The sequence below is a fragment of the Pygoscelis adeliae genome, unplaced genomic scaffold (assembly GCF_000699105.1).
Source record: "Pygoscelis adeliae isolate BGI_AS28 unplaced genomic scaffold, ASM69910v1 Scaffold449, whole genome shotgun sequence".
Classification (NCBI taxonomy): Eukaryota; Metazoa; Chordata; class Aves; order Sphenisciformes; family Spheniscidae; genus Pygoscelis; species Pygoscelis adeliae.
The window spans coordinates 420,276-446,928 of record NW_008825574.1 but is presented as its reverse complement, the minus strand read 5'-3'; the positions used below and the strand labels follow the sequence as shown (position 1 = coordinate 446,928).

At 44.9% G+C, this 26,653-nt stretch overlaps 1 protein-coding gene across 1 annotated transcript in view; it reads left to right on the top strand.

Moving 5' to 3' along the window:
• Positions 1 to 26,653, top strand: part of PTPRF (protein tyrosine phosphatase, receptor type, F) — a 304,224-nt gene that overhangs the window by 182,642 nt on the left and 94,929 nt on the right. Inside the window, exons 5-6 of the mRNA XM_009332537.1 lie at positions 11,894 to 12,082; positions 19,609 to 19,626. Coding sequence (XP_009330812.1) covers positions 11,894 to 12,082; positions 19,609 to 19,626 — 207 coding nt within the window. The remainder of the gene's footprint in view (positions 1 to 11,893; positions 12,083 to 19,608; positions 19,627 to 26,653) is intronic.

The following is a 26,653-nucleotide window of genomic DNA, read 5'->3' as shown; positions in this document are numbered from 1 at the left end:
CGTGCCCGGGGACGCCCCCGCGCTCCCCCCCCCCCCCCCCCCCCCCCCGTTCTGTTATTTCCCATTTGAAAAAGAAAAAGAAACAAGGAAACCTCAACAGCTACTGTGGGGATGGCTCCTCCCAACCACTAGTGTGTGGAGCTAGTGCAGGGATCTTCCTAAAGAAACCTGGAATTACGTTGCAGGGGAGAAATAGCAGATTGTCTTTAAAACTTCAAGGCCAACTATTCTGCATTTTCCAGAGGGGAAAAACCGTTTTGAAGCTTTCCTTAAGTTAATTTTCCAGCTGAAGCTTGCCAAATCTAGGTGTCTGTTTAGCTTCGTTGGTCTGTGCCTGGTAGATGTAATGTTTTCGGGGCAAAGGTAGGGACCATATTTAAGGAAAACACAACCTTCTGTCTGGGAAGGAGGAGTCCCATGCCAACGAGCTCTGCAGCCCTCCTCGCATGCCAGGGAAGAGGGGTGGGGAAACCCACAATTTCTGTAGTGGTCATTTGATAAAATGAACCTTGGACTAACAGCAAATACGTCTAATGTTAGGGAATGCATTTTCCTTGAACAGCAAAGGAATTTCAGCTGATCTCCTGCATTTGGTTTATGTTAAGATGAGTACCATAGGAGCCAAGAGGTGCCATTTTTTCTGTCCGCTTGGCCTTGATGTGGTTTCACTGCCAGCTTTCCATTTATCTGTTGTGTGCTCTTTAATTCATGAGGGCCTGCACTGGGGATTTGTTTAAAGCCTTGGCTGAAATTGTCAGCCATTCCTTTTATTGCACATCTTTCTGAAAAGATGGGTGTTGTGGCAAAGCAGTAAATAGGATATTGAGCCTCTGCAACACTTGCTATCTGTAAAAAGAAGAGTATGTCCTCTGTTAAACTCTGATCAATTACATCATCCCAGCATTAAAAACCATTACTTGTCTGGCAACGGTGTCTTATTTATGTTTGCATATAGCCATTGGCTTGCTACGGGTCTTTCGCTGCGGGCCTTTGTACTTCATACGGTCTCTGAAAGACTGTTAAGGTAACCAGAGTCTCCATCTAAAGTGATGTTGGAGCCAGTGCAATTGATGGATCTTCTAGAAAGTGATGGCTTAATATAAGACATAAAGCTCATAGTAAGAGAATATTTCTGTCCCTGACTCTGGTTAAGTCTCGCTGTGGTTTTCCCCTTTATAAAAAGTCACTTCCCCACCAAGTAAGTAAAGTTAGTTACCCAGTATCTCAAGATGTTTTCTGTGATATTTTAAAACTTCTGAATGGAAAGCAGTGATTTGCCATATCACTGATCTGTCTGGAGTTCAGATTAAATTAAAGCCCTTCTTACAATTCTCGAGTGATTTCCGTGCCTGCAGACCCTCTATGCCTGAGCTGGCTGCAATAGAACAAGTGCATTGAAACTTCATATTTATTGTTTCATTTGAAGATAGAATTTCTCTGAGAAAAGGTACATCAGAAATTTTCACAGAGTCACAGAGGTACCTGATGTCAATATGTGAATATTTTCTTAAAGGTTATTTTCTTTTTTAATAGTATAAAGAAATAATGCCTTGAACTAGAAATTTAATTTGTGTTTTACTATATTGGCCTTTACTGGACTCGTTCTGTATACTAGTTTTTACTACTTTGATATAATTTCTGAGCATTTGCTCAAAACACAGATCACTACAATTAAGGAAATGGCAAATGTAGCCACATGCATGAGAATTTTTTGAGAGTGGTAGGAAAGGATGGTGCTGGAGAAAAGGCATAGGGTGAGGGAAGAGGCAGTACGGGGAGATGGAGAGCAGAGCAGGCTGTTGAGGACCAGGGCTGGTGCTTTTCAGCTTGTTTGCTGCAGAGGAGCCATGTTTTTTTAAGAATTGTGTTTGTCCTTCTTTCCCACACCCACACGCCTTGATTGCTAGCTTTGGGATTCAAACTCTCACAGCATCACAGAGCCACTCCATCCCATAGCTTGGTGATTTTGGAGGTTGCCTTCAAGTTTCAGTTTAGTCTTTGAGATCAGAGAGCAAAGAGGTGTTTCGGGAGGGTGTTCTTCCAGGGGGGAGATTCTTTGTTTTCCTTTTGAAGCACTGGTAGTTTGTGAATGCCAGAACTGGAGCATATTTGTGCTTTCTCTAATGACTCTCTAGCTCCTCCTCAGTACAGTCTTAAATTTCAATTTCCAAGCTAATATTTCCAGAATATTTAGAATGTTCTCAAGAGTTTTTGTTTGGGGGTTTTGGGGAGGGTGAAAGACAGACAGGAGGGAGTTCTTTTCCTCTCTCAAGTAATATCACAGTGATTATCCTTAAAAATCAACTGCTCTTTCATGTTTGCAGAATACCTTCCTTTTTCAGTAGCTTAGATGCAAGGAAAGGCAGTGCTTTTTTCTTTCCCATGTTGGAACAATTGCTAGAAAAGAAGATTTTTTCAGCAGGGTATTTTGTCAAAACATACAACTTTTTCCCATCCCTAATCTTAAAGTTTTGCTTGAGAGTTGCTGGCCACTGTTGCTTTGATAGGCTGTGATCTTCCCCCACAGGAGGAGAGGCCGCTGGATTGGCAATGATGCAGACAGGCTGCAGGAGCTAAATAGAAATCAGATTTTAGCACGATCTAGTCCTTTCAGTAGGAGTTTAAGTGACCGAAAATCTTGCATTCTGGCCTGTGAAGTGGAAATGAACAGATTTAGTATTCCAGCTGAGTGGCAGCAGGGACGCTTCACTTAATCTGAAACTCTATGTTAGAAAGCATGGGAGAGCTCTGCTGTCAGATTAACTCTGTTCTCGTGCATTTTTTCCTGCACTGAACTGCAACCAAACATACATGGATCAAAAGTCACATGCTCCATTAATTTAACCACACGTTGTATTTAATGGCATATGGAAATGCATTATTGACTGCACATCTTAAAAATGAAAATCTCTATGCTAATAGCATATCACATCAGTGGAGGTGAAGTAGTATGGAAAATGCAGAGGATTAATAAATGACTTAGAATACAAGTAAGAGCTATTTCCATGCTTTTCTCTGAACAGATTGAAGTTTTAGGTATGTTTTAGTGGGAGTGTGTTTATATATTCTGTCACAAGGAAACATGCAGTGGCAATAGTTATGTTGTATTTCTCAGTATAAAATATTAAAAAGAAACAATGGTTTGAAAACAGTTCTACAGGCAGTTATATTCAACTGTTGGTACCAACAAATGGCACAGTCCTGCCTGAAAGCACAGCATCTTTCTTCTTTTACTGTTCCTTTACTATGGAGTCTTAATAGTTGGCTGCAAAACCTTTCTGAACTCATTGTCTTTAAAGAACTTTTGTGAGTTTTTTCAATGCATACTTCCAGCTGATGAGTTTTTTTGTAAGTAATGGTTGTTGAAAGAGTCTAGGCTTATTTATCAGCTGTTGGATATGACCCACAAAACTCTATTTTTACCTACTTGAAATTATGCTGTAATTTTTGGGGAGGAAATGAAAAACTGGGGTTTTTTTCCTCGCCAAACAAGGGTTAAAAAAGGGACGCTCGCTCAGGCAGGGAATCTTACAGATATGATCAGTTTTACTTGTGTGTAAGCTCTTCCTCACCCACATTCTTGACATTTCTTGCTGTAGTTTCTGCTGTGCTATACTCTGAAATGACTTTCAGTGCCATACAATCTAAGCCCTTTTTAGTACTTCATTAACATGAGCGACTAGTTTCTCCGGTCTCTCAGGAGAATACTTGTTTTGATGTGTCTTTGGCTTTGAGTTGTCTGTGGACATTGCTCTACATTCATGGCAGAGTCGTGGGCTTGGATTTGGAGCAGGAGGTGTAGGGTGGTCCTCACCTCTTAAGGGGCTTTGCGTCACACTTCCCACCACTCTACGAGGCTGTCATCAGCTTGGAGAGGCTCTGCCCTCCCTATGGCACAGAGCTTGTTTAGCCTGAGCAGATAAGCTTCTGCTATAATCTTCCTTCTCAAGTTTTTTAGCTGTTTTAGATCTATTAGGCCTAAGTCTTGGAAAAACTTGAGGTTAGGACCAAGACTGCAAATGTGACTGACATTGTGAGGAAGCCAGAATGGAAAGCAAGAAGAGGTAGCCAAGGTGACTGAAGGATGATGTGGTAGTAGGGATTTCATAAATGCCATCTCAGACTGTTACAATCTAATCTGATAAAGGTGTAAATAATTGTTTTCTTCCAGGATGGCTTGAGATCTCCTAGATGACAGCAGACTCCACAGCTAACACATACTGAACAGAAGTTGTTATTACTTAGGAAGATCCCTAAACTAAGAACTTTAACAGTGGGTTGTAGGTATAAACCTTTAATTTGCCCAAGTTTGTGACTGAATACTTACTTCTGGTCTGCTCTGAGTCAGCTTCAGCAGCTGTTAATCATCTTTGTGTTGCCCTCCGTCAAGCACAGGTCACAAGTTGTTATCTGTGAAGGAGAGCAGGGAATTGCCTGTTAACTACTGAAGCTGTGGCTAGATTCAGTCATCTCAGCAGATCTTGCAGTGTTTATGAAGACCCTGGATCAGAGGAGTGCAAGGCCATGGTAGTGCAAGAGCACTTTCTCCCAAAAGGGACCTTTCTCACGCCTTCCCTTGAGCCATACTCAGGGGCAGCCACGCTGGAGGGTGACAACCATTGCCTCCATCAGTGCCTCTAGAGCTATGGCTCTTTTATGTGTCCCGGCCTGAATCTAGACTGGATTAGCTACCCTGTGAGAAGCTTAGAGGTAGCTGTGGCTGATGTGTGGCTATGTGTGGTGTATCCTAGAGGGCTTTGGTAGTGGCATGCTGCAGTGCTTCTCAAAGGGAAGGAGGATGTATTTCCTAATGGAGGGCTGGCCCTGCATCTGTGGCACCACCTTTTGTCCTGGCCAGTTCCTTTGGGCAGGTCGAGAGGCATCATGAGGCCCAAGGAAGGTTGTTTGGATGATTACAGCATCTCTGAGGGCTGGGAGAAACAATTTGTTGCAGTGCCCCCTCAGGCCTGGAGAACCAAGGTTGCGCCCTGGGTGGGAGGGAGCACTGGGTGCCAGCGCACAGCAAATGCAGGCTGCTCAGCCCTGGGGAGGTGACATGTTGCTGCAGTGACTGTGCGTTACCTTACGGCCACACACGTGGGAGCACGGTGAGAAGCAGCGCTGGGACTTGGCAGGAGCACAGGCTGAATCTGCGTCGGAGCCAGTTGGGAGGCGCTGCCATGTCTTGCTCTTGGGAGCACCTGCATCTCTGCAAAGCCGTCCTGCTCCCCTCTGAGATAAACAGGTGCTTGGGAATGGCCAGCTGTGCTACTGAGAAGGTATCAGTGGCTTGTAAATGGAGATAATTGCTGTCCAGCCATGAAAGGACAACATTAGCAGCACCCATCTGGCACTTGAAGGGTAGCACTGTCTCCATCGGGTGTTTTATGGACTCATAACCTCTAGAATGAGCGGGTCCTGTGAGCTCCCATGCCATGAGCCCCCGGGGCGAGGATCTGCCTGACAGTTTATCCTCTTCTGCTGTGCCTAGTCTCATATTTTCTTGAATTTTCCTTACAGTACTTTCTTTGTTTTGGACTGACTCAGATTCTTTCTTTTGTGAACTGTTTTGCTGCTGCTGCCGCTGTGATCTTTCTAAGAGATAGCAAATACTTTGTTTATTGTAAGCTCTTGTGCAGTAATTCATGTGGTTACACCATGACACAGAGAAGTCCTTCTGGAGCTCATTTCCACACCCACCCATTCATCTGCGCCCATCTCCCCATTTTCGGCAGGCAGCTTCAGCATGTCACGTTGGCATGATGTCATACAAAACCAGCAGATTTGTCATCAAAAGCCTTGTCATCAATAGATGACTGTTTGTATTTTCTGCCTGCCTGAAACTGTTTTATACTTGCTAACCCAGTAATTAAGACTTTGCTGCCTTTGAAACAGGTTGGTTTCACTGCCCCACCTTTTCCTTAGGCAATTACAAGGCGGTGCCAATGTTGACGGGGCATTCATTAGCCTGCATAAGACTTGGCTCCAGCAGCGAGCATGCACAAACGCACTCCTTCTCCCACCGCTCCCCGCACAGGCGGTAGCCCAACAACTGGGCAGCCTCTGGAGACCACGAATTTGGATAATATTTTTCGTGAGCTTCTTAGGGGGCTTTTGTAATAAGAAGGGTGCAGGAAGAGAGCGTCACCTCAAAATGGCTGATAAAATGCTCTTTGTGCAGCTTCAGTTGAACCTGAACAGAGCAGTGTCAGGGTTTTCTTATCATGTAAAATGATGCCGTTCTTCTGGGCCGCTGGATTGCTCGACTGCTTTTGATTGTCTTGCGGTAATTGAATAGCTGCGCTGTGTAACCTGTGCTGAAGGAATTAGGACTGTTTATTCAGCAAACAGATGTCCTGGATTGTGGCGTGCTTATGATCTTACTGGCTTGCATCTTTCACTAGTTAATATTGCTGACTACCCAGGCTATCTTCCTTGCACTGATAATTTTGCATTTGCTAATGCATTTCAGTGTCTCAAAGGGAGATTTGGAAGCTTGTAAAATTTGTAAAGTAATTCCATTGATCCATCAAATACGAGTCCGTCAGTAGACAAGGGTTACCCCTGCAACATCCTATGTTATATTGCATCAAACTCTTACCAGGATCGGTTCAGCCCTGGTGACTTGAACTGGGGGAGATCCCAACCTGCCTCACTGAATGGGTAGGGAACATGTGAAATAGCTTTTGATATGTGTATCCTGCTCCTGTGCAATGCTGACTGCAGTCAAACGCATTTATCTGAGATCCCTCTACCCTCAATCCATTTCCTGGCTTGTCCCTAGCGCTGCACACTCCTGAGTGGCTTCACATAGCTGGCAGAATTGAAAACAAAGCAGCTTTGTGTTTTAATGATCAACACCGAGCCCCTAAAATTGATGTTGGGCTGGAAGTTCCCCAGCTGACACAGGCTGGCAGGAGCCAGTGGTCCAGATAAGCTGTTTCCAGTCCTGTGTGGGGATAAGGCCCAATATCTCACTTGAAATGAGTTGAGAACACTCCTTTCAGTGGGGCAATGGTTTTGATAGACTGGAAGAGATTTAACCTTACAGCTACTGCTGTAACACATAGAAAAGCTATTTTTTGCTATTTCCAAATTATATTGGGTATCATTTTTTTTCTCTCCCTCAGCAGTCTGAACAATTGGACTCGTGATACTAAGCAGGCCTGGCTTTTATAGGAAGAGGAATATGACAAATAACTCCCATAAACGTGTTTACAGTTTGCACTATCATTTCTAAAATAGTTTCCTATGTTGACACAAAGAAAGTTCACAGTGGTAGGGGAAAGATTTTACAGGTGCCAAGTCATGATATGACCTCCAAAACAGTTGCATGGCTGCAAGACCGGTGAGTCCTGTACGGGGTTTGCGCTCGTAGGAACCTGATATCCAACCCCTCCAACTTTTCTGTTTTGTGAGAGATTACAAGTTTTGAGCAAAATCCTGGGGGTAATCCTGCAGGATTCAGCCATCAACAGCTGTGCTCACCACGGACTCCTCTGCAGGCCTTTTCTGTAAGCAGCTGTTATCCACATACTGTTCCATGCTGGGGCTGATCCGTGCTTCTCATAAGACATAAATTGCAATTGCCTTCGTGTCCCTTATCATCACTTGATATTTGGAGTGATGCAGAAAATAAGGACGCCCCAAGGGGTATGTGTCTCACAGCAGCATCCTCAAGAAAGGTAGTTTTCTGGGGAGCTGGTGAATGAGCTACGTAATTGCAGCTGCTCTAAAGGAGGTCTCAGCTCCAGTTTGGGGCTGTGGGAAAGGTTTCTTACCTTAGCTTTTCCCTTAAAGATGGGAAATGTGTGGCACAAAAGAGCTGTAAGAGAAGGGGGCTTAGATTTCTGTCACCTCAGAAAGGAGATTAGCAAAGGGAGCTGTCAAGTGAGCATGAGATATCCTCTGCACATGCTGTCATGCTAGATGCCAGAGGGACATTCCTGGCTCCTTGGTGACTGCTGCTAGCAAGACCTCAGCCTGGTCATGGATTTTCCGAGCTTCAGTTTGTGCAAAACCCACTCGTTTTTTTTCTCTCGCTGTTTCCTTCTCTTTTCCTGCTGCTTCTCTCTTCTGTTCCTGTTCTCCTGTCATTTTTTTTTCATGGAGGGAATTAGAGCTTGCAATGCCAGAAAAACTCCTGCTTGTGCCTAGATTTTGCTTGCTCTAACCTAATGCCTATCTGAGATACACCCCTTCTGAAAGTATCTGAAACCCAGAAAGAAAAACTGGTTTAGATAGTCTGCACTTGAAAGCAGATTCATAGCCTGTTTTAATGTGTATTAAAAGCACACTAGCTACCCTTGAATAAAACCAAGGGCTGACAAACTCATTTTCTAGAATAAGGGTATCCACGTATTGGCATGAATAGGAGGATAGCTATTACTGACGAGCTTCTCCGTGTGCAGACAAGTTAGTACAGCTAGCGAGGGCTGAAAGGAGCCGAGGCATGACTGAGCCTCATAATTAGACGTAGATTAGACTTTTGCTGGAGGGGAAGGCAAGGCAAGAACAGCTCTGAACTCCTATCATCACCTGTAGCGTTTGAACACAGAGACATCCCTCACTGTCCCAGGGAAGTCAGCAACGCCAAGTCAGGCTGGAATGAAGCCCCATTATCTGTACAGGAGCATTGCTGACAGGGCAGGTGTGGGCTTGTGCCGGGCTGTGCTCTGTGGTGTGACCAGCTCAGGTTTTCTCCACAGCCACTCTTCTCCAGGAGGGTTTGGGGGGGCTGCCAGAGCCACACAGTACCAGGTGAGGACCTGCAGTAGTTGTGGTCCCCCATTTCATGATGGTACGGGCACCTGAGGCCCTTGGACCACCTCCGGAGAAAGTGCTTATCCTCCCCTTGAGCTTGAGCCCCGGACGCTGTGACGTTGGCCCTGTGCAGGTCCCCTGGAGCTACTCCAGAACTAATAGCAGGTGAACCCCAGCCTCCCTGTGTCTGAGGTGCCACCAGAGCCTGGCTGTCAGATTTCCCCTGGCGTCTCATCACAGCAAACCGCTGCTCTTAAACATCGGTGTTGCCTCTACGTTTGATTGATAAGGGATCAAACAAGTCCTTACTGCCTGTGCATTTTTGTAGATGCAGGCATGCCAGCGCTGCTTGCTTGAGTTTTGGTGGTGGTGTGGCCATAGCAGACAGGCAGGTTTCAATCTCCAGGCATGCATGGGAACTGGCCTGTACTGGTACCAGTGCTAGCCCAGGGAACCTGCTGTGGCTCTGACTATGCAGGATGCACCACTTTGCTACTACTGTCATTTGCTGCTATAGTTTTGGGGCTCGTGAGCAGTTAAGAGGGAAAAGACTGTGCGCCGCATGAACCTTGCATGCCTGCCCATGCCTGTCCATATCCAGCTCAGCACAGGGTCATCACGTGGTGGTCACCTGTGCCCTCTGTCCAGGTGTTGAGTGCCCAGCATTCTCATTGGGCTCCATAATGGCTTGGGCTTGCAGGGGGTGCATGGTATGGGAGCAGCACTGTAGAACTCTTTGGAGTCCAGAAAAGGCTTCATCTAAGAGTTCTGGTGTGGCAGGGGTAGCTTTGCTGCCGGGTCTTTGTAATCAGCGTCTCTCTGTTGTACTCAGTGAAGTCAAGTTTAGATCATTTAATTTCTGCTGGTCTGTGGCTCATAACAAACTGCTAATTTTGATTGAACAGTCATCTCCAGTGCAGCAGGCTGGTGATGTACCTGTGGATCAGACATTGTGAAGGATTTTCTGATCTCTCTCATTTCTGTGGGCAAAGGATCATTGCAGATGGGAAGAGATTTCTTGCACAAATGCTGGTTTCAGATTTGCTTTTAGCTATGCGCTAAGCCTCCACACAGACTTTGGACGAAGTTAACTGGGTGATACTTAGCTCAGTGCATTCTTTGTAAGATCTTGAACAAACCAGAAAAGATTGTCAATGGTAATCATGGTGATTAGATTAGATCACTTCAGGGTTTCAGGCTCCCCAGAGTAAACATCTGCTTTCAATACCGTAAATAGCAAGGTGCTGCACTTTAGGCAAACTTGGCCTCGATCCAAGGGAACGTCATTGTTTACTGCTTTTCCTATGTATCTTCCTTTGCTTTTCAATCTGTACCATGCTGTACTTCTGTGTGTACCCTTCTTTTGTTTCTTTTCAGCCATGTAGGAGTATGCACTGTGGTTGCTCAGTATTGAGTGCTTCTGTTGCTTGTTATTGAATGCTAGCTCTGGTGTCATTCCAGTTAAGCTCTGTGTACCTTTTGTCTTTGAAAATCAATGGAGAGCAAATTAAAAAAGAACTAGTTTTCGTGGTACCTTTCATTTTAAAAAAAAAATTCCATTTATGTTTGCTTATGATGAGAGAGGTTTCTAGGGAGGCCAGTCTGGGAGACAAAATATGGTTTGTGCTTTTAATAAGCATCAGGAACCGCTTTTTCCTTTAGAAAACCTTGGATGCTTCGTAGCCACTCTCATCTAAACAGAAAAACAATATTCCAGGGCATTGTTTTGTTTACAGCAGATGTTGCCTTGTGCTACAGAGTCTTGATTTGCAAACAAGTCAAGGGTCTTGGGAATTCTCCTGACATCTTAGGGAGAAATATGTACGATTAGCCACCACAGGCCGTGTTTGTGCTGCAGGTGTGGCAGTACAGGTAGAAGGAACCACCTGAGGTGGCCTATTGCTAGTACCTTCCTGTCGGGAGTGAGGGGTATGGTTCCAGATGTGTGATGATAGCAGGAGAAGTCAGATTGCAGCAAGTTCAGACTCCTCTGGGACTTGGGAAGATGCTGAGGTCTTGTTTGTTTTAACACTGCAGTGAGCTGGGAGCCTTGCAGAATTGAATTTGCCAAAGAAGGAGGATTGCTTAAGTTCCCTTAAAACAGGGGAAAAAAGAAACATGCTGAAAATAATTGAGTTTCTGGTGCTTTAAAAGCTTCTTAATGTTCTTCAAGTTCTTTTTTTCTGCAAAAGTATGTCCTTTTGATTGCAGTTCAGGCTTAGCAGAGTACAGTACATCTTGCCACAGAATGAGTAAATGAGGTCTGTTCTGCAGCTGCTATTGAATGACGATGTTGGAGCATGCCTTGGCTTATCAGTGAAGGCTGCCTAATATATTCCACTCAGCCTACCTGAGCGTGCTCTGCAGCAGCAAACCCAATTAACTCTTTTCGTACCTGCTGTATGAATGGTTTTAGCAGTTATGGGGGTGCTTTGTTTTACAGTATTTCAGTAAGACATGCCAGAACTTGCACTGGCCATTTCTCGCACACCTCTATTGCTCTCTGCAGCCCAGAAAATGCACCAGGAACTTGCCACAGCACAGTCTGGTGAGGTGGCTCATGAGCAGAGCGTGGCTCATTAGCTTTACATTCATTAGTTTCTAAAAGCCTTCTGAATCAGATTTGGGGGCATGAGGAAGAGATTTACAGTCTATCCTACCAGTGTGACAGAATGTTCCTAGTCAAAAAAAGAGAAAATGAGCCTCTCTGGACCATTCTAAGGGGTTTTATTGTTTAGCTGTTGTTTTTCAAGATGCCTCAAACTATTTGGCTTTGTGTTTGTCTGTTATCTTCAACTCAGTCCTTCCACAAAAAGGCAAATACATGCTTTTACTGAATTATTAACAACAATAGATGGAGCTTACGTATCAATGAAAATTATGGACGTTTCCCAAGGCAATTGATTTAAACGGAGTTAAATTTAGTGGAAGCTTCTATTGGTGTAATGAATGCTCATTATAGAGCCTAATGTGCTTTAAGGGCTTGAAAACCTTCTCAGTAGGGAAGTCAGGCTGCTGTTTTCCAGCAGAGGCACAGATGCTGTACCATGGCACTGCTGTCACTACAACTGTATTCCATCGCTACGCCCGAACATTTCTCTTTAACCTTGTATGTTTTTTCCTCTTGCAGAAGACCACCTCCCAGCTGGCTTCCCGACCATTGACATGGGCCCGCAGCTGAAGGTGGTGGAAAAGGCCCGCACAGCCACAATGCTCTGTGCTGCCAGCGGTAACCCTGACCCTGAAATCTCCTGGTTCAAGGACTTCCTGCCTGTCGACACTGCAACTAGCAATGGGCGAATCAAGCAGCTCCGCTCGGGTAAGGTAGCAAAGCAAGTAAGCCTTCCCTACCTCCTCACTCGTCCTCCCTTTTCTCTTTACTTGCTGCTGTTGTTTTTTCCCTGAAATGCTATTCTAAACCCAAATGTCAATTTGATTTGAGCTTGTTTCTTTTACAATATAAAAACAGTTTTTGGAGCTGATCCTCTCTGGCAGGATATCGTGGCTTGTTAAAAGGAGACAGTAGAGTGGACATGCCTTTTGGAACATCACCTGGATTCCTTCTTCGGTAGACCGTCTTGACTTACCCCAAATCCTTGGTAGGCTCAGACATTTCACTACCAACTCAACAGGCCTCAGATACTTTTAATAGGAGCACAGTGCAAATCAGGACAATGAGATACTGGTTGAGATTTTACAATCAGTGGTCGCGTACTACCTCACTCCTTACATAGACTCTGCGAGACAGTGCTCTGCTTTCTGTTGAGATCTTTATCATTCTTGCTATGTGACACCACAAGAATAAAGAAAAACCCAAGAAGCAGTAATTCTATAGATTTCAAAGGAAGGTGGACACAGTTTTGAAATATACCGTTTCTTCTTGGATTTTTTTGTTTGATAAGCCAAACACTAGCTTTTGAAATACAGACGGTTAGTTCTTGTGGGTGGCTAAGAATGCACTCATTTTAGCGAGGAACTCTTGTTTTTCTGCTGCTCTGTTCAGTCGCCTAGGACTGTAAGGCCCGTTAGAGAATTAAGGAAAATAAAACGGTGCTTTATTCACTGAGGAAGCGTAGCTCCCCACCATGAATTGCAGTGGCTATTTAACAATGCACAGCAGCACTACACAGCAGCTTTAGTCTGGGGAAAAAAAGCCCACAGTACCCTACAGGAAGTACAGAAGGGAGCAGAGCTGGAACAACTTTGGTCTAGAAAGGTCTCACGCTTAAATAAGAGGCAGACTGCCTTGCCTGGCCATGATGTATCTCTGGGCACTCAAAAGCCATTTGTTATGAGTGCTGCTGCCAGGGCAACACCGTCTTCCTCCTAGCAAGGTGAACGTCTTGACACATTTCCCCACAGTAGGAGCCCTCTGCATAAATCTGATGGTGCTTGGATGATAAGAAGTAGGCTTGTACTTGGGGGAGTGGGTAATGAGACATCACTCTCCTCAAAAATAGAACCCAGCCTGACACTCCTGATCCCACCTTGATGTACCAGTGAGTGCTAATTATACTAATGCATTTATAGCTTATGAAATTTCCCAGTGACCTTTAGCTTATCTCCCCCACAACATGGTTTAATCTTGATCTGTTTGTGCTGAAAGAAAATATCACACTTGTTAATTATTCTGAGAAGCTTTAGGAAGCAGCGATAGGAAAGTGCACATGGATGTGTTTCACTTCATAGCTGACTAAATCAGCATCAGAAATTACCATAAATGAGCAGCAAGGCAGCTCCTGATGCACTTGCTGTATGTTCTCCAGCCTCCTTTTCGCAGGCACTTGGCTGCTTCTCTACCAGCTGCTTCACAAGTTTAGTGAGATAGAAAGTTTAAAAACAAACTAGTAAACCCTGTCACTGTGTCCAAGTTTTGCTTCCTATTCACTGTTCTTGAGCAACATCTCAATTGAATATTTCACCTGGGATTCAAATTCTAGAGCTGGCTGCTTGCTGAAGACACAGTAATTACCAAGGGGAGGTGTCAAGGGAACCTTTTAGAAATCAATGAGCAGCACACATCCTCAGACTCGCGAAAGAAATTGATTAGCTTTCTAATGTAGTAAGGGAGGTTTCCACAGTTCAATGCAAGAGACTTCCAAATATGAGTGGTGATACAATGCCAAGATTCGCCAAGGCTCTGCTCCACCCTGGCATGAGTGGAGAGCAAGTTTACCGCTTCTCATGGGCCAGAGATTCAACCCCTGCTCACGTTTGTAGCTTTTTCCTATATTTGTAGTTGATATAAAGTAGGGCCTGCGTTTTGAAGTGCCTGAGTCCCACTTACCTGACTGCAGTCACCCTGTGTGAGCAATGTGATGGGTTGGGCAGTCTCTGATCCATTCTGCAAGGTGCTAATTGAGCTCTTCAGCACTACACCGTAGTGGGGCAGAGTTGTTTTTCAAAGAAAAGAGTATTTAAATAGATACCTCATTATATGGCAGAGTTTAATAGTTTGCAAAGTCTCTGCTCCATTAAGATCATATCTTACAGCCAGCCTGGCATATCAGCATGAATGTCAGTTTATACTATCTCAATCTAAATATACGCTCATTTAATTTCATTTAATTAAAACCCAATAAAAGCTAGACGGATGTAATATAGTTAAAATAGCTACAGCATGGTGTGAGCCCAATATTGCATATATAGAGTGTCCAACCTTCAACGAGTACATAACATATTATTATTCAGATGTACTAAATATAGGTCATAAAGGTCAAAGCAGCTTTGGAGTCTGACTTAGAGAGGAGGTTGAGGGATGATTTCATTTCTTCAGGCTCCTAGTGTGGAATAAATAGCTAGAGGTAAAGAAGCAGCATGCTTGGGAAAGGTGCTCTCTCTTGACACTCACAGCTACGTGGGCTGGCATTGCTCTGGGGGCTTCAGGCAGGTCTTTGAACTTGCATGCAGTCAGATCATGTGCCCAAGGGGCCTCTGAACATCAATTTCTAGAGGTCTGTTAATCTTCTGTCGAGGTACTAGAGAGTTTATGGTTTAAAACAACCAAGCCGTTATCTTAGGCTCTTTTAAACCCAGAGGACTGGTGCCTTTGTCAGGAGCAAATACACAGTTTATAAATCTGCCCTGTATCCTACCGTCCCTCATTTACTAATTAAATCTGTATGTGTGTATATGCATTTTTCTCATTAAACCTTCTGACACTTAGCATAACTCTTTATATTTAGAGGGCTTTTTTTCCCCTTTCTCCCCAATACATAGATCTTTCCTCCCGAGTAATGCTTAATTCTTTTTTAACTCCACCTCTTGGGTAGTTTGCCAGTACGTGTTGGGCTAATTGCTCTAGAGATGAGAACACAAATAAATACAGGTTTTCATCTCCATTATCACAGATCAAGGCAAAAGCAAGGTCTCTGACTCATGCTGGTTGTAGCAAAATTCTCCCTTGCTCATCTTTCTAATACTTCCCACCTCTTGTGGAGAGGCTGCTTTTCTGCAAATGCAGTGATTCAAGACAACTCCCTGTTCTCCCCCAGGATGCATAGCTTCAGTCATTGTCTGTCAGTCATTGACACAGGCTCTAAGGCCAGCTCTGGGCTAGGAAACCTCTCCAGCATACTAACTCGTTTAAAACCTGCTTGGCTGAACTGATTTTAAAACTGTCTGGACATTGTAGTATTGCAGGTGATGTACCTAAGAGTTCTGGCAGCAAGGGTCAGTGCTACACCTCTACACATGTTTTAAAATTAGTTGATGATGTGGTGGAAAAACTCTTAATATAGATGAGATTGTACTGATGCTTCACAGTTCTGTAAAGATTCTTGGATCACAAGCTCCTGAAGACTTCAAAGCAACTCTGATGGTATTCATACTCTCAAAGCTCCTGAATGCTTCCAGTGAGTTTCATAGTTGAAGAATTGCTCTTCCACCTTGGTCTTCAGAAAACTTATGAACAAAATGTCAAATTAGAATAAATAACTATTCTGAATGTTAACATACAGATATCTTTGTCATGTAAGGAAACTCCAGAAATTCAGGGAGCATTGTCATCTTTCATCTAGTAAAGAACTTGGTCTTACGACAAGTATCATTCTCTTTTAATCACCATCAATTAACTGAGTTATGGAACCATGCCCTAGGCCCTAGTGTGGCTTTCAGGCAATTAACTGCAAGTAAAGTATCACAGAGGGCTCTGCAGGTGATTTCGGTCACTCTGGAAAAGCGTAGGTGCCTCTAACAAAGAAGCAGTGGGAACTGGCTCACCAGATCATCTTGCTGCATTTATGCTCTCAGAGTTACCAGCAAGCGTTTTCATTTTAGTCTTGATCTTATAGGTAGAAGCACTACTTATTTGGAAACAAAAGGAATACCCAACATACACAGGACAAACTGGCAAAAAGAGGTGGTGCCTGTCCCAGTGAAATGGCAGTGACGGCCATATCCTGCTTCACTGGTAATAGCCAGCAGTCAGTACCCAGCAGAAGACATTCAGCTCCTGGCAAGAAACAGCTTTGAGTCCAGACATCAGATGGGCATCGACTTGGGACAAGGTGTGTAAGGACAGCCCAAAAGAACGGGGATTGGGGAGTATTATCCAAAAGGATGAGGAAACCCACACAAGGATGGATGCTTTCTCAAAAAGGAATGACTGGACGAGGGTTGAAGCAATATCGTGGCCAACCAGTTGACAGCTAAAGTTCTATGTCCTGCAAGAACCTATACTGCACATCTGGGTCTTGCTGTGTGAGGTGCACACAGCAGTGATGGGATCCACACAGACTCCCTGTTGCAACTGGTGGCAAATAGCCAATCTTTTCTGTAGTACTTTCACTTCTGAAAATAGTTTCCCCTAAATTTATGTTAGGAAGTAGCCAAAAGCACTGTTGGTGTTCTCTCGGATTCAGCATTGCACTGCCCTAGTGCCCAGCTGCAGCCAGCAAGAGCCTTGGTTTCTCTGATGTTGCTTTGGAGTGATTTTTTTGGTCGTTTACGTTCCTACAAGGAAGTGGTGTGTTGATAAGTCCGGGGTGAGTTTGTGTCAGCAGAGTGAAGTCCCTTCTCCAAGAGACCCTCTCCTCCACACTGGGAAATGCAAATAATCCCATGGCGTTTTCCAGTGTATTATCCTATGTTTTGCCATGCTTTGGGTGCCTGGCTGTGTGCTTCCAATACACGGAGGATGTCAGGGTCAGCATTCATTCCTGACTGAAGTGAATGTACGGGGTGTTATTCAGTGTCTGTTACCATGAAGGGGAAATAAACTCTCCTTCCCTATAAGTGTTTCAGACCTTTCAAACACAAGGAATTGGGTTTGAAGTTTGATCTTGGGGTGACCTTTGCATAAAGCAGCCTGGTGATCACAGGGCACAAGTTGGCCTCAGTAACCATTCGAGTGATGGCACCTCTATCACTTGGTGGACTCTCTTATGTTGGCACTCTGTGGTCTACGTGCTGTGATTTCGTCCCTTCGAGGGACACCTTGAAAGGACAACAACCAGAGATGCATTGTCATATGATGTGAAGGGTGAATGGGAACTTTTATTCCTTCTGGATGAGGAAATTTGAGGTCCAACAGAAAAGCCTTGTGCACTCTCCGTAATGGTGTCCTCTGAGTGAAGAGTGAATGTCTTAACTTTGTAAAGGTGAGAGAGACCCAGAACAAACACTGCGCTTAATACAGCAAGCCTCTGTGCTGCTCCCACAAGGGTTGTCTTACATTTGGAGGCCAGGAGGATTGGGATTTAACGCAGGAAAAAATGAGCTGGTCACACGTTTTAGGGAATCTGCTTCAAGCATGCAGTTGCTCCTAGAGCTCTGTGTAGACAATTGCGTATTAGAGCAAAGGGTTTAGCCTCTACAGGGAGTAGATTTAAAGATTTGCTGCAAATCTTGTTGGTTCTAGGGCAGAACAACAAACCCTACTTCAGCCAGATGAGAGAGAAGGAAGTCCTGTTTTCTGCCCCTTGAGCTTGTGCTCAAAGTCATTGCACCGTTCCCATGGGAAGTGACACATTGTGGTGATGCTTTTCTTAACTCTGAGAATTGTGGAAGGGGACGGGGAGCGGGGGGGGCGAGACCAAACAGAACAAAAATATCACTTGGCAAACTTTCCAAATAAGCAAAGAGAAATAACCCTGTTTTCCATGGCTGTGCTATTCCATGCGAGTATCTCGGGGTATAACTGTTCTGTCAAGGGTAGCGGTAGTTACCAAGATAGATAAATAAGCAGCAGATTTATTATTGCAAGAGAGAGATTACCCACAACTTCAGTCACTGCAAGATCTTTCCTGATGCTTCAGTCATCTGTGGATAGAAAGTGTCAGAAAATATAACCAAACATAAAGTTAAAATGGGGTAATGTCATTTAGGCAGAGGAAATGCTAAAATGAGTAGTTTGAATTGCTGCTCCTGCTTAGAGAAAGGACTCTGCCTAAAGGAAGGGTAGTTAGGAAAGAAAAAGAGTAAGTGTAAATATTGCAATTACTTTTTAAGAGGCAAGTTAAACATGCTTAAAATATGCCTTCTTTGTATTTACAGAAATTCTTTTCTGTCTTTCTTTCCCATTGGGTGATCATTGTTGTGGATAATGGAATGAGCTGTAAATCTGAGATACACGACACTCTTGTATGCATACTGGTATTTATTAATCAATACACTGAACATGATTTGACACTCTGTGTCCTGTTTAACCCTGTTTTTCTGTCTGTTTAAACTCCTCAGTTTTCTTTGGTAAGTGCTTGGTATTCAGATCCTACAAATCTGCATAAAACCAACACATACCATGGACTGCCTACAGATTCAATCTGCATGAATCTCTCCCTTAATACTAACAACCTTCATATGTGCAAAATAAGACCAAGGGGACAAAAGTGGGGATTAGAAGGGTTCCCTGCCAATTTGCCCAGCTGGAGCATCTCCCCTTCAATCATGCTTCATTATTGATTGTACACTGAACTCAAGACGCTGACCAGTGGATCCTCCACTTGCTAAACACATTGACCTCATAAAACAAACGTTTATAGATTGTTACAACAGGATAACTTAAGCTCACTCCCAGAGAAGCCCTCCTTATAAGATACTCTTCATTATAGCATGTAAAATTATCTCCAGTGCCTTATAAAGGGGGTACGGATTCCTTTCTCCAGCTAACACCCAAACAAGGCAGGAACAACAGAGGTCTGGCTAGCGTGCCATTGTTGCATTACCAGAAACTACTTTGTTTCGAAATATTTCTGTATGTAAAGTTAATTCTGCATGACACCAATTTCTTTGCTGGAGGGAACCTGATGCAAGGGTTATGTGAATGTGAGAATGGCTCAAAACTGATTTGTTACACTCTCCCCTTAGTTTAATTTCTTTAAGCGAGCAGATTTTGTCCCACTGGTCATTCTAACCTCAAAGCAAAATTGCACCTAGCCTCCGCAACCATGCGCTTTCCACCCCTCCCGTCCAGCACACTCACGGTCACACAGCCCCCAGGACACCCCCTCCTTGTTCTGTGTGAGGAATGAAGGGGCACTGCACCATCTTCCCAACGTGTCCTCCATCTCAACTGCTTGAACAGTGGTGTGGGTGAATGCAAGTGGTGAGGCCAGCCAGCAGCGCCACCTCAGCAGCTTAGTTCGGCCCCCGTTCGTGAGCGTGGTGGCTTTAATGGCAAGATGCAGGGCTGGATGCTGCACTCCTGGAAGCGATGAGCTTTACTAACCTCCTGAGAGTGTCACTCTGACTTTTATTGCACATCAGTTTCTTTTTGTTTATTCCTGTCGCGCTAATACAAATTCTAGCTTTAAAAAAACTTTCTGCTTTTTAGTTATAATTTTCTTCCTTTCCTCTTTGTACTAATGCTTCTCTCTAATCTTATTTGCATTCAAATTACCTCACCAGGTGGTACACCGATCAGAGGTAAGAATGCTGAAATGTGCCTCCAGTTGTCACGTCACTCCATCTCCTGTCTGCCTTGTCCCTTCTCCTCCGGTGTTTCTCATCTCCAGCTTTTACTCTCAGCCCTAACTCTGCCAGTGCTCTTGCTCATCTGCACTCTCCCACTAGTGTGTTTATTTTGGTTGGGTTTTAGCGTGATTTCTTGTAGACTCATCCATTGCGATTTTGCACTGTTGAAAGGGGGTTATTCAACGGAAAGTTTGCAAACTGGAAAATGGTCCCTGGCCTCCGCCACGGGAGGGTTGATGTCTCCTGTAGCTCCTGCAAGTCTCTGAACTTCCCGTGCAGTTGTGGCCTCTGAGGTTTTGTGTGTAGGGGGTTTTAGATGGATTGCTGTGGTGTAAGTGTAAGGAGGTAACATTTTCACAAGAGAACAGTCAAATTCTTCTCTGCTGCTGCTGACAGGCATGAAACTCTAATCAGAAGGAGATAAATTCTTGAAAGTTTGAGCAAATCTGGCTCTGGGATAAGGAGCACCTTTGTTTGCGTTCCTCATGTATGCCTTTCAAGTGTGCTAACCCTCTAATGTGGTGGCAGAGTGGGGAACCACTGCCCCAGACCCCCCTTTCTGAGCCGGGCATGCCGATGTTGCTTTGCAGCGCAAAGGTTGGTTTTCAATAGATGAATTGGAAGCACATCTGGCTGCTTTAAGCCTTCATTAATTAAACCCACCCCTGGTTTGACAGCCCAGTGTGTGCAGTCCCTGGCTAGTTTTCACAGCCTGTATGCACCAGTAATGACCTTCCAGTTGGAGTGTTGTCTTTTCTAGCCTGAACACTCAAAGCTGTCCCTTTAGTGTGTTAATCAGTGTTACATGCTAAGGCCCTTCTGAATTCTCTTGTGATTTTGGTTACCCCTGTTGACTGACCCCTGGATTTCTTGACAGAATGACTACCACCTACAAATGAACATGACCTCATTTGTTCAGTTTTCCTTGTTCTCCCCTTTCCTTCCCTTTTTCCCTGAATCACTGCTGGAAGTTAATAATCTGACTCTTTGGAACTGGTTCTGTTGCTGGGGGTTAATGTTTTCAGCTCCCGTTAAGTGATTTTAGAGTAAATGTGAATTGCCGTTTGATGTGTATTTGCATTAAGTTGCCTCTGTAGCAAATCTGGGTCAGGGAAAAAAGACTGCAAACCTTATTTTGATATGAATGGGCTTATATATCTGTCATTCCTCCCTTTGGAACGCTGGAGATTGACAGCTGTGATGTTACAAGCTCCTTAAACTATTTCTTCATCTCCTATTTCTACTGCAAATCCTAAAATGAAATGACAGATTGAATGCTAACTAGTTGAGCGCTCTGAGCTCCCAGCCGTGCACGCCGAGCACGCAGCCATCCCGGGGCCTCCCCATGCACTTGCTGCGCACCCGCCCTGTCTGATGACATTAGTGACTCAGCACCAGAACCGTGTGGATGCTCCATACGTCCTGCTCGGGAACTGAACGCATCTCTGTGAAAAGAACCATCCATCTCATAAAACATAAGTTCCCCGCACCCCTACCTCCCTTCCCACCCCCGTTTGAGTCCTGATGAGGTATTTTAAGAATGTTCTTGACATTATTTAAAATATATGTGTCCTGTTTGAATGTCAAAGATGACATTTCTGTGAGAGCAAACAGAAGCCACGTGCTGCTCTCTGGCTTCTCCCAGAGGATTTCTGTCAGCCTAATGCCTCTTATTTAAAACGGAGGTCACTGAATTTCTAAAGATAACGACAGATTAGATGAAAGTGCTTTTATGATGGTGAGGTTGTGTCCATGTAGAAGTGACTGTTCTGCCATGTTCTATACCCAGCTGCACTCTTGTTCCTCATTAAGGTAAGTTTGATGCTTTGGAATCCATTAATTTGGTCTGAAAGGAAGGGTGAACTAATGACTCTTAACAAACGCTTTTGGTAATAATGTTTGGGGGAGGAAGGGGAGGTTTTGGGTTGATGTAATTGCTGCTGTGACTGTGTCGCTAGGAGTTGTGTGTCTGAAGTACGTGGGAGGTTTGAGCATTACCCAAGGCCTTTGTGCTGGAAGCAGCGTGTGGTTAGCGAGAGGACGACCTGAGAAATTCTACCATGCGCCCCTCCAAACAGGAGGAGATTTTTCTCTCTAAACACCTCATTTGACCTTACCCCCACATATTTGGTCCTTTCTGTCCAAGATGTCTCTGGCTTCCCTGAAATGGGAGGAGCTCCCATCTGTAATTGAGAATCTCAGTTTGTAGCTTCACTCTTTACCCCTGCGGGACTGCCCCAGATAGTAATTTAATCTTGAAATCCCTATTTGTTCATCAGAAAGACATGGAGCTGGCAGATGCCCATCAGATTAGACAATAGCTAGCTTCTTAAGGTGACCCACAGATAGTATCAGCAAATCCATGTTTAAGCAAGTTCTGCCCCATTCTCATTTTCAAAGTAGACTATAAGATGTTCGTTTCCAGCATTTCTCAGGAATTGAACTCGCTCAACCTTTTGTGAAACCTGGCTGCGTTATCCTGCCCTGGGCTGTAAGAGAGAGCAGGGCACCGTTGTGTTTCTGGTGGGTGCTGGACTGAACAGGCATTAGATCGTATGCACATGCGGAGGTAAAGAAATATCATCATCTCAGGCATTTTCCCTCTCCAGTCAGATTTGTTACTTTTCTGTCACCACAGGAAATATCCGAGGTTCCTATACATAAGAGTATTTCTTCCCTGCAGACGTCAGTGTAGCAGAGGTCTGTCTGAATTAACTTTAGATCAGCTCACTTGGGTGTCAGAAGCTGTCTCTCTGAGAAGCCAGGTAAACACCCGCACCGACTTCTGTATAGCTGCAGCTAAACCTTTTCCAGTCCCGAGCGAACTGGTTTAAATATAGCTCCAGTATTTTGATGCTATCCTGCAAGCTGGAGCGTAAAGCTATCCAAAGAGATTAGAGGAAGCTAAAAGAATTTTGCTGCCTCTTTTTGAGCATGTGTTTGTACATTTGATTGCACTTTGTATATGATAGGATTTTTTTCCTGTTTCTTGAGCTTTTTCAGTCACAAAAGCAAAAGAAAAACAATTTTAAAATGAGAAGATGTGCTTGCAAGAGCAGACAGTGTCAGGGGAGGTTGGGTGGGGTAGTGCCTGGAAATGGTTGTAATGCCATGTTTCTTACTGTCGGGATTCAGATTGACTCATGTCCCTTTAGAAGCACACAGAGGCGTTACTGTGCATTTGACAGTGCTGTAGTTTTGCTTCTGACGCAGAGTCCCCTGAGATTTCCTGTACTTGCTGGTGAGAGATCACAGCATCCTGAAACTTCGCTGCTGCCGAGCACGTTGGGTCTTCTCTCCTCCCTCTCTGCCCGAGTCCGGTCCAGTGGCAGTGGTCGGGTGCTATCAGCAGCTGCCCATGGTGCACAGGAGAGTGATTTCTCAGCAGCGCTGCCATCCAGAACAGGCCCCTTGCATGCCAATCACTGGCCTCTCAGGCATAATGACCATAATGAACACTAACAATGAAAATATATTTGTAGTTATCTTGTTTTGCATAATTGGCAGTGCTGATGGCTGGTGAAGGCTAGGTGCAATCCTCTGTAACAGCTGGGAGGTGCTGCTGTTATAAATTACAAAAAATAGTGAATATGGGAAATGCTTATTTTCATTATTAGTGACTCTTGAGTGATTTTGGTGTCTTTCAGTTTTTCACAGCGCCCATGGCAAGCGTCGGTTATCTTGGGCAGCAGCCAGGGTGTCAAACTCCAACCCCCTCGTTGTCAGGGCTTCACAGTGCCTCTTTCTCCACTGTATTCACACTTACGGGTCCTTGTTTGGTCTGGGCTTGCCTCTGGCCCTGCTCCACAGCTCCCTGGACTTTGTCAGGAGAATTCTCATTCTCTGGGAGGCAATTTTTAGCAGAAGGGGGATTGGGACCGACACCTGAGAACTGGCTGAAGGGGTGGCTAAGATTACTGCTTCAGGAAAAGTCAGGCAGTGTTTCTGTGGAGGAAGCTGGTGGGAGGTAGGGGGAAAGAGAAGGGAGGGGTTTGGGGTAGCCGCGTGCTCTAGTGTGCAGGGTGGGCAAAATTTACCTGTTCCCTGAGAGGAAGGGCCCTGGTCAGGTAGCTGGGTTCATTAACGTCTGCGTTGCAAGTCCTTCCCTTAGATGAGTCCTGTGACTGCAGCCTGGTTCCCCTGACTCCTGGGTGCTTATGGGAGCATTTCATTCCATGTCTAATTTTATAACCGGGGCAAAAGGTCAGTCCCCACCCCTGAGCCAGGGGGGCTGAGGCTGTGAATGCCCTGCTAGAGAAATGGAGCTGCTCCCACTGCTGGGGATGGAGCTCTGACCTGAATAGATACGGAAGAGTGTTGCCCGAAGAGCTGCCGTGTTTAGCTCCATGGTGCTGTCTGGGAGAAGAGAGCACAAGCACCCGATGAGCTACGGAGCAGGATTTCAGGGAGATGAATTTGTATGGCTGCTCAGAGCTTTTTACGTTTGGTTTGTCACCTAGAGGAGAGAGTGACAAGCCCTCCTTGGCACAACAGTACCCAGCGCTGCCAAGAAGCGGCTCTTATCAGGATCTGCCTTCCCCATGCTCTGTGCAGTGCGCTTTTTAAATGCTTCTTTTAACCACTGTCACTGCAACTAATGATTCTGCCTGAGCACAAGTATATTTGAATAGATAAGTATCTTGGAGAGCTGGGGCTGCTGTCTGTGCCCGAGTTTAAAGAGCAAAAGCTAGGAGAGGAGGGAAGGGACTGGCAAGGAGATACCAGCACAGAGTAAAGAACCTATAAGGGATGCTTGTCAGTCAGCAGGGCTGTCTCCTGCCCTCAGCCCCAGAAAGCTCTGCCTTGTCACCATTCTCCCTGGCACTGGAGAGCAGCCAGGGGTTTTTCTCAGGAGCTGTCAGCTCTCTTATAAGCTGAGATGTGTTATCGGTAACAGATCTGAGCCGCGAGCAAGATTGACATGGCATCGCAGCGTGGTGAGGAATGGCTGCCCCTCTTCTGCTGGACCCCGCTGTGGTTCAGGGTGCTTAGGAGGGCAGCAGAGGTCGAGTGGTACTCAGCAGGGAGAGGTTTCACTCTGGTGCGCACGTACCACTGCAGAGCCCCATGAGCTCCCAAACAATCTGTTCACTGCTCCTCTCTGTACACATATGCATGTCCTGATGGTAGATGGTCCTCATGCATCCACTGAAGCCGTGCTATCTGATTGCACATCAGGACTCAGCCATGCAAACGAGAACAAGGCACCTGCCACTGGAGCACTCGAGGAGTCCATATGAGAAGTCTGCAGTAACATCCTGCGTGAACAAGACCTTACTCAGCAACTTGTGCAACATAAATCCCAAAGTAATGAATAAAAGTAAATCAGCCTTCCTAGCCCTGGTTTGCAGAGGCACGGAAGATTCTGAGATGTTGACAGGGCTAGGAATAGAAATCAGGTCCCTTGCACTTGTCAAAGCAAAGAATTCACCGTGCTTTTGAGGGTCTTTGGATGCAGCTTCCATGAACTTCAGGGAAAGGAGCTACTCAGGACTCAGTTCTTGCTTTCCTGTAGCTCCTTGTGTCCTGCCCAGCCTAGATTTGAACCCTCTAAGAGATGAAGCTATTGCCTTTCTCTGGGATGACTGAACTAGGGCCTGGAGCATTTTACACTTGAGGAGCTTTTCCCAAGGCTCAGATGCATTTATGTCTCCAGCTTTCTGATCTCAGCAATATCTGAGCTTCTTATTCATAAATCTCTGTACCCTGAGATACCCTACACTTTCCTGTATCCATCACGTAGTTGTAGGTTGTCCTTCAAGAAAACCCCTATAGTCCCGCTGACTGCCATCAGTTTACCATGATCCTTCCACTTTCTGCTAGCTGTCAGCTATACTGCAGGATCTGTATGTTTGTCTAATGATGATTTATTGCAGTAACTGATTTCTTTCTGGTTCAGTTGAGAGGTTTACTGCTTTTTGGGTTCTCTCTTGTTCCTGACATGGCATAGTTCGAATAGTCATGCCAACCCAGACAAAACCAGAATCCCTTGCCCAGTGTCCCTGAGCAGTTTGTAGGCAGTTGCTGACACAAGTTATATGGTTATAGTATGATTCTAGAAATCGGTCCGCACTGGCTGCAGAACTGACAGGCAATAATAGCATGTAATCTGAAACTGCCCTCTGCCTTCATTTTCTTCATCCTCTTATGCTTTCCTCTTTTCTCTCCAGCACTGATGTTGAGGTCCCTAGAGATAAAATATAGTTTGACTAACCAACATTTAAGAGGCATGGTGGTCGCAAGTATAAAGGGTATAAATACCAGTGATATGTATTAAATGGCTAAAAGGGGCCTATAAAAAGGTATGTGTTCATGGCAGAATTACCTAGGGATCTTCCTTTTTTCTAGGCAAACACAACTGCCTGTCACCTGAAGCTGGCTCTGCTTTCAGCCCAGCCAGCAGATGAGGGCTACAGGCTAAATCAGAAATAGGCTCTTCCTCAGGGTGATGACATCCACTCTTTTTTGTTCTGGTTTTTTTTTTTTAAGTTTGGGTATGTTTTGCAGCAAACAGCTTTTCCCAGCCAAGCCTGATGCAAGCACTCAGAATGAACTCTGCAGCACATGCGTGCCCACAGAGTAATGAGCAGAAATTAAGAAGGATAATACGTGGTGAGTTCCAGGAAAACCTTCCTGACAGAGAGCATAACCAGGCTGTGGCATCAATTCCTTGAGGAAGTGGTGAAAGACCTATCACTCGGCACATTCAAAATGGGATTGGACAGAACACAAGTACATTTACAAGAGGGAGCAATCCTGCCCTGCCCCCAGGGATGGACAAGATAACCTAATAGGTCTTTTCCATTTCTAGATTCTCTGATTCTCTGTGTCTTGTCAGTGCTGGGAAGCTTCCTCCTGCTCTGCTGCCTGTCATGCTGCTGTCTGCTTGAAGATGTTTTTCCCAGGCAGCATGTAGAAATTCAATGTTCTCCCTGAATTAAGCAGCAGTGCTCTGTAGGCTTTGGCCTGTGGGTGTCCA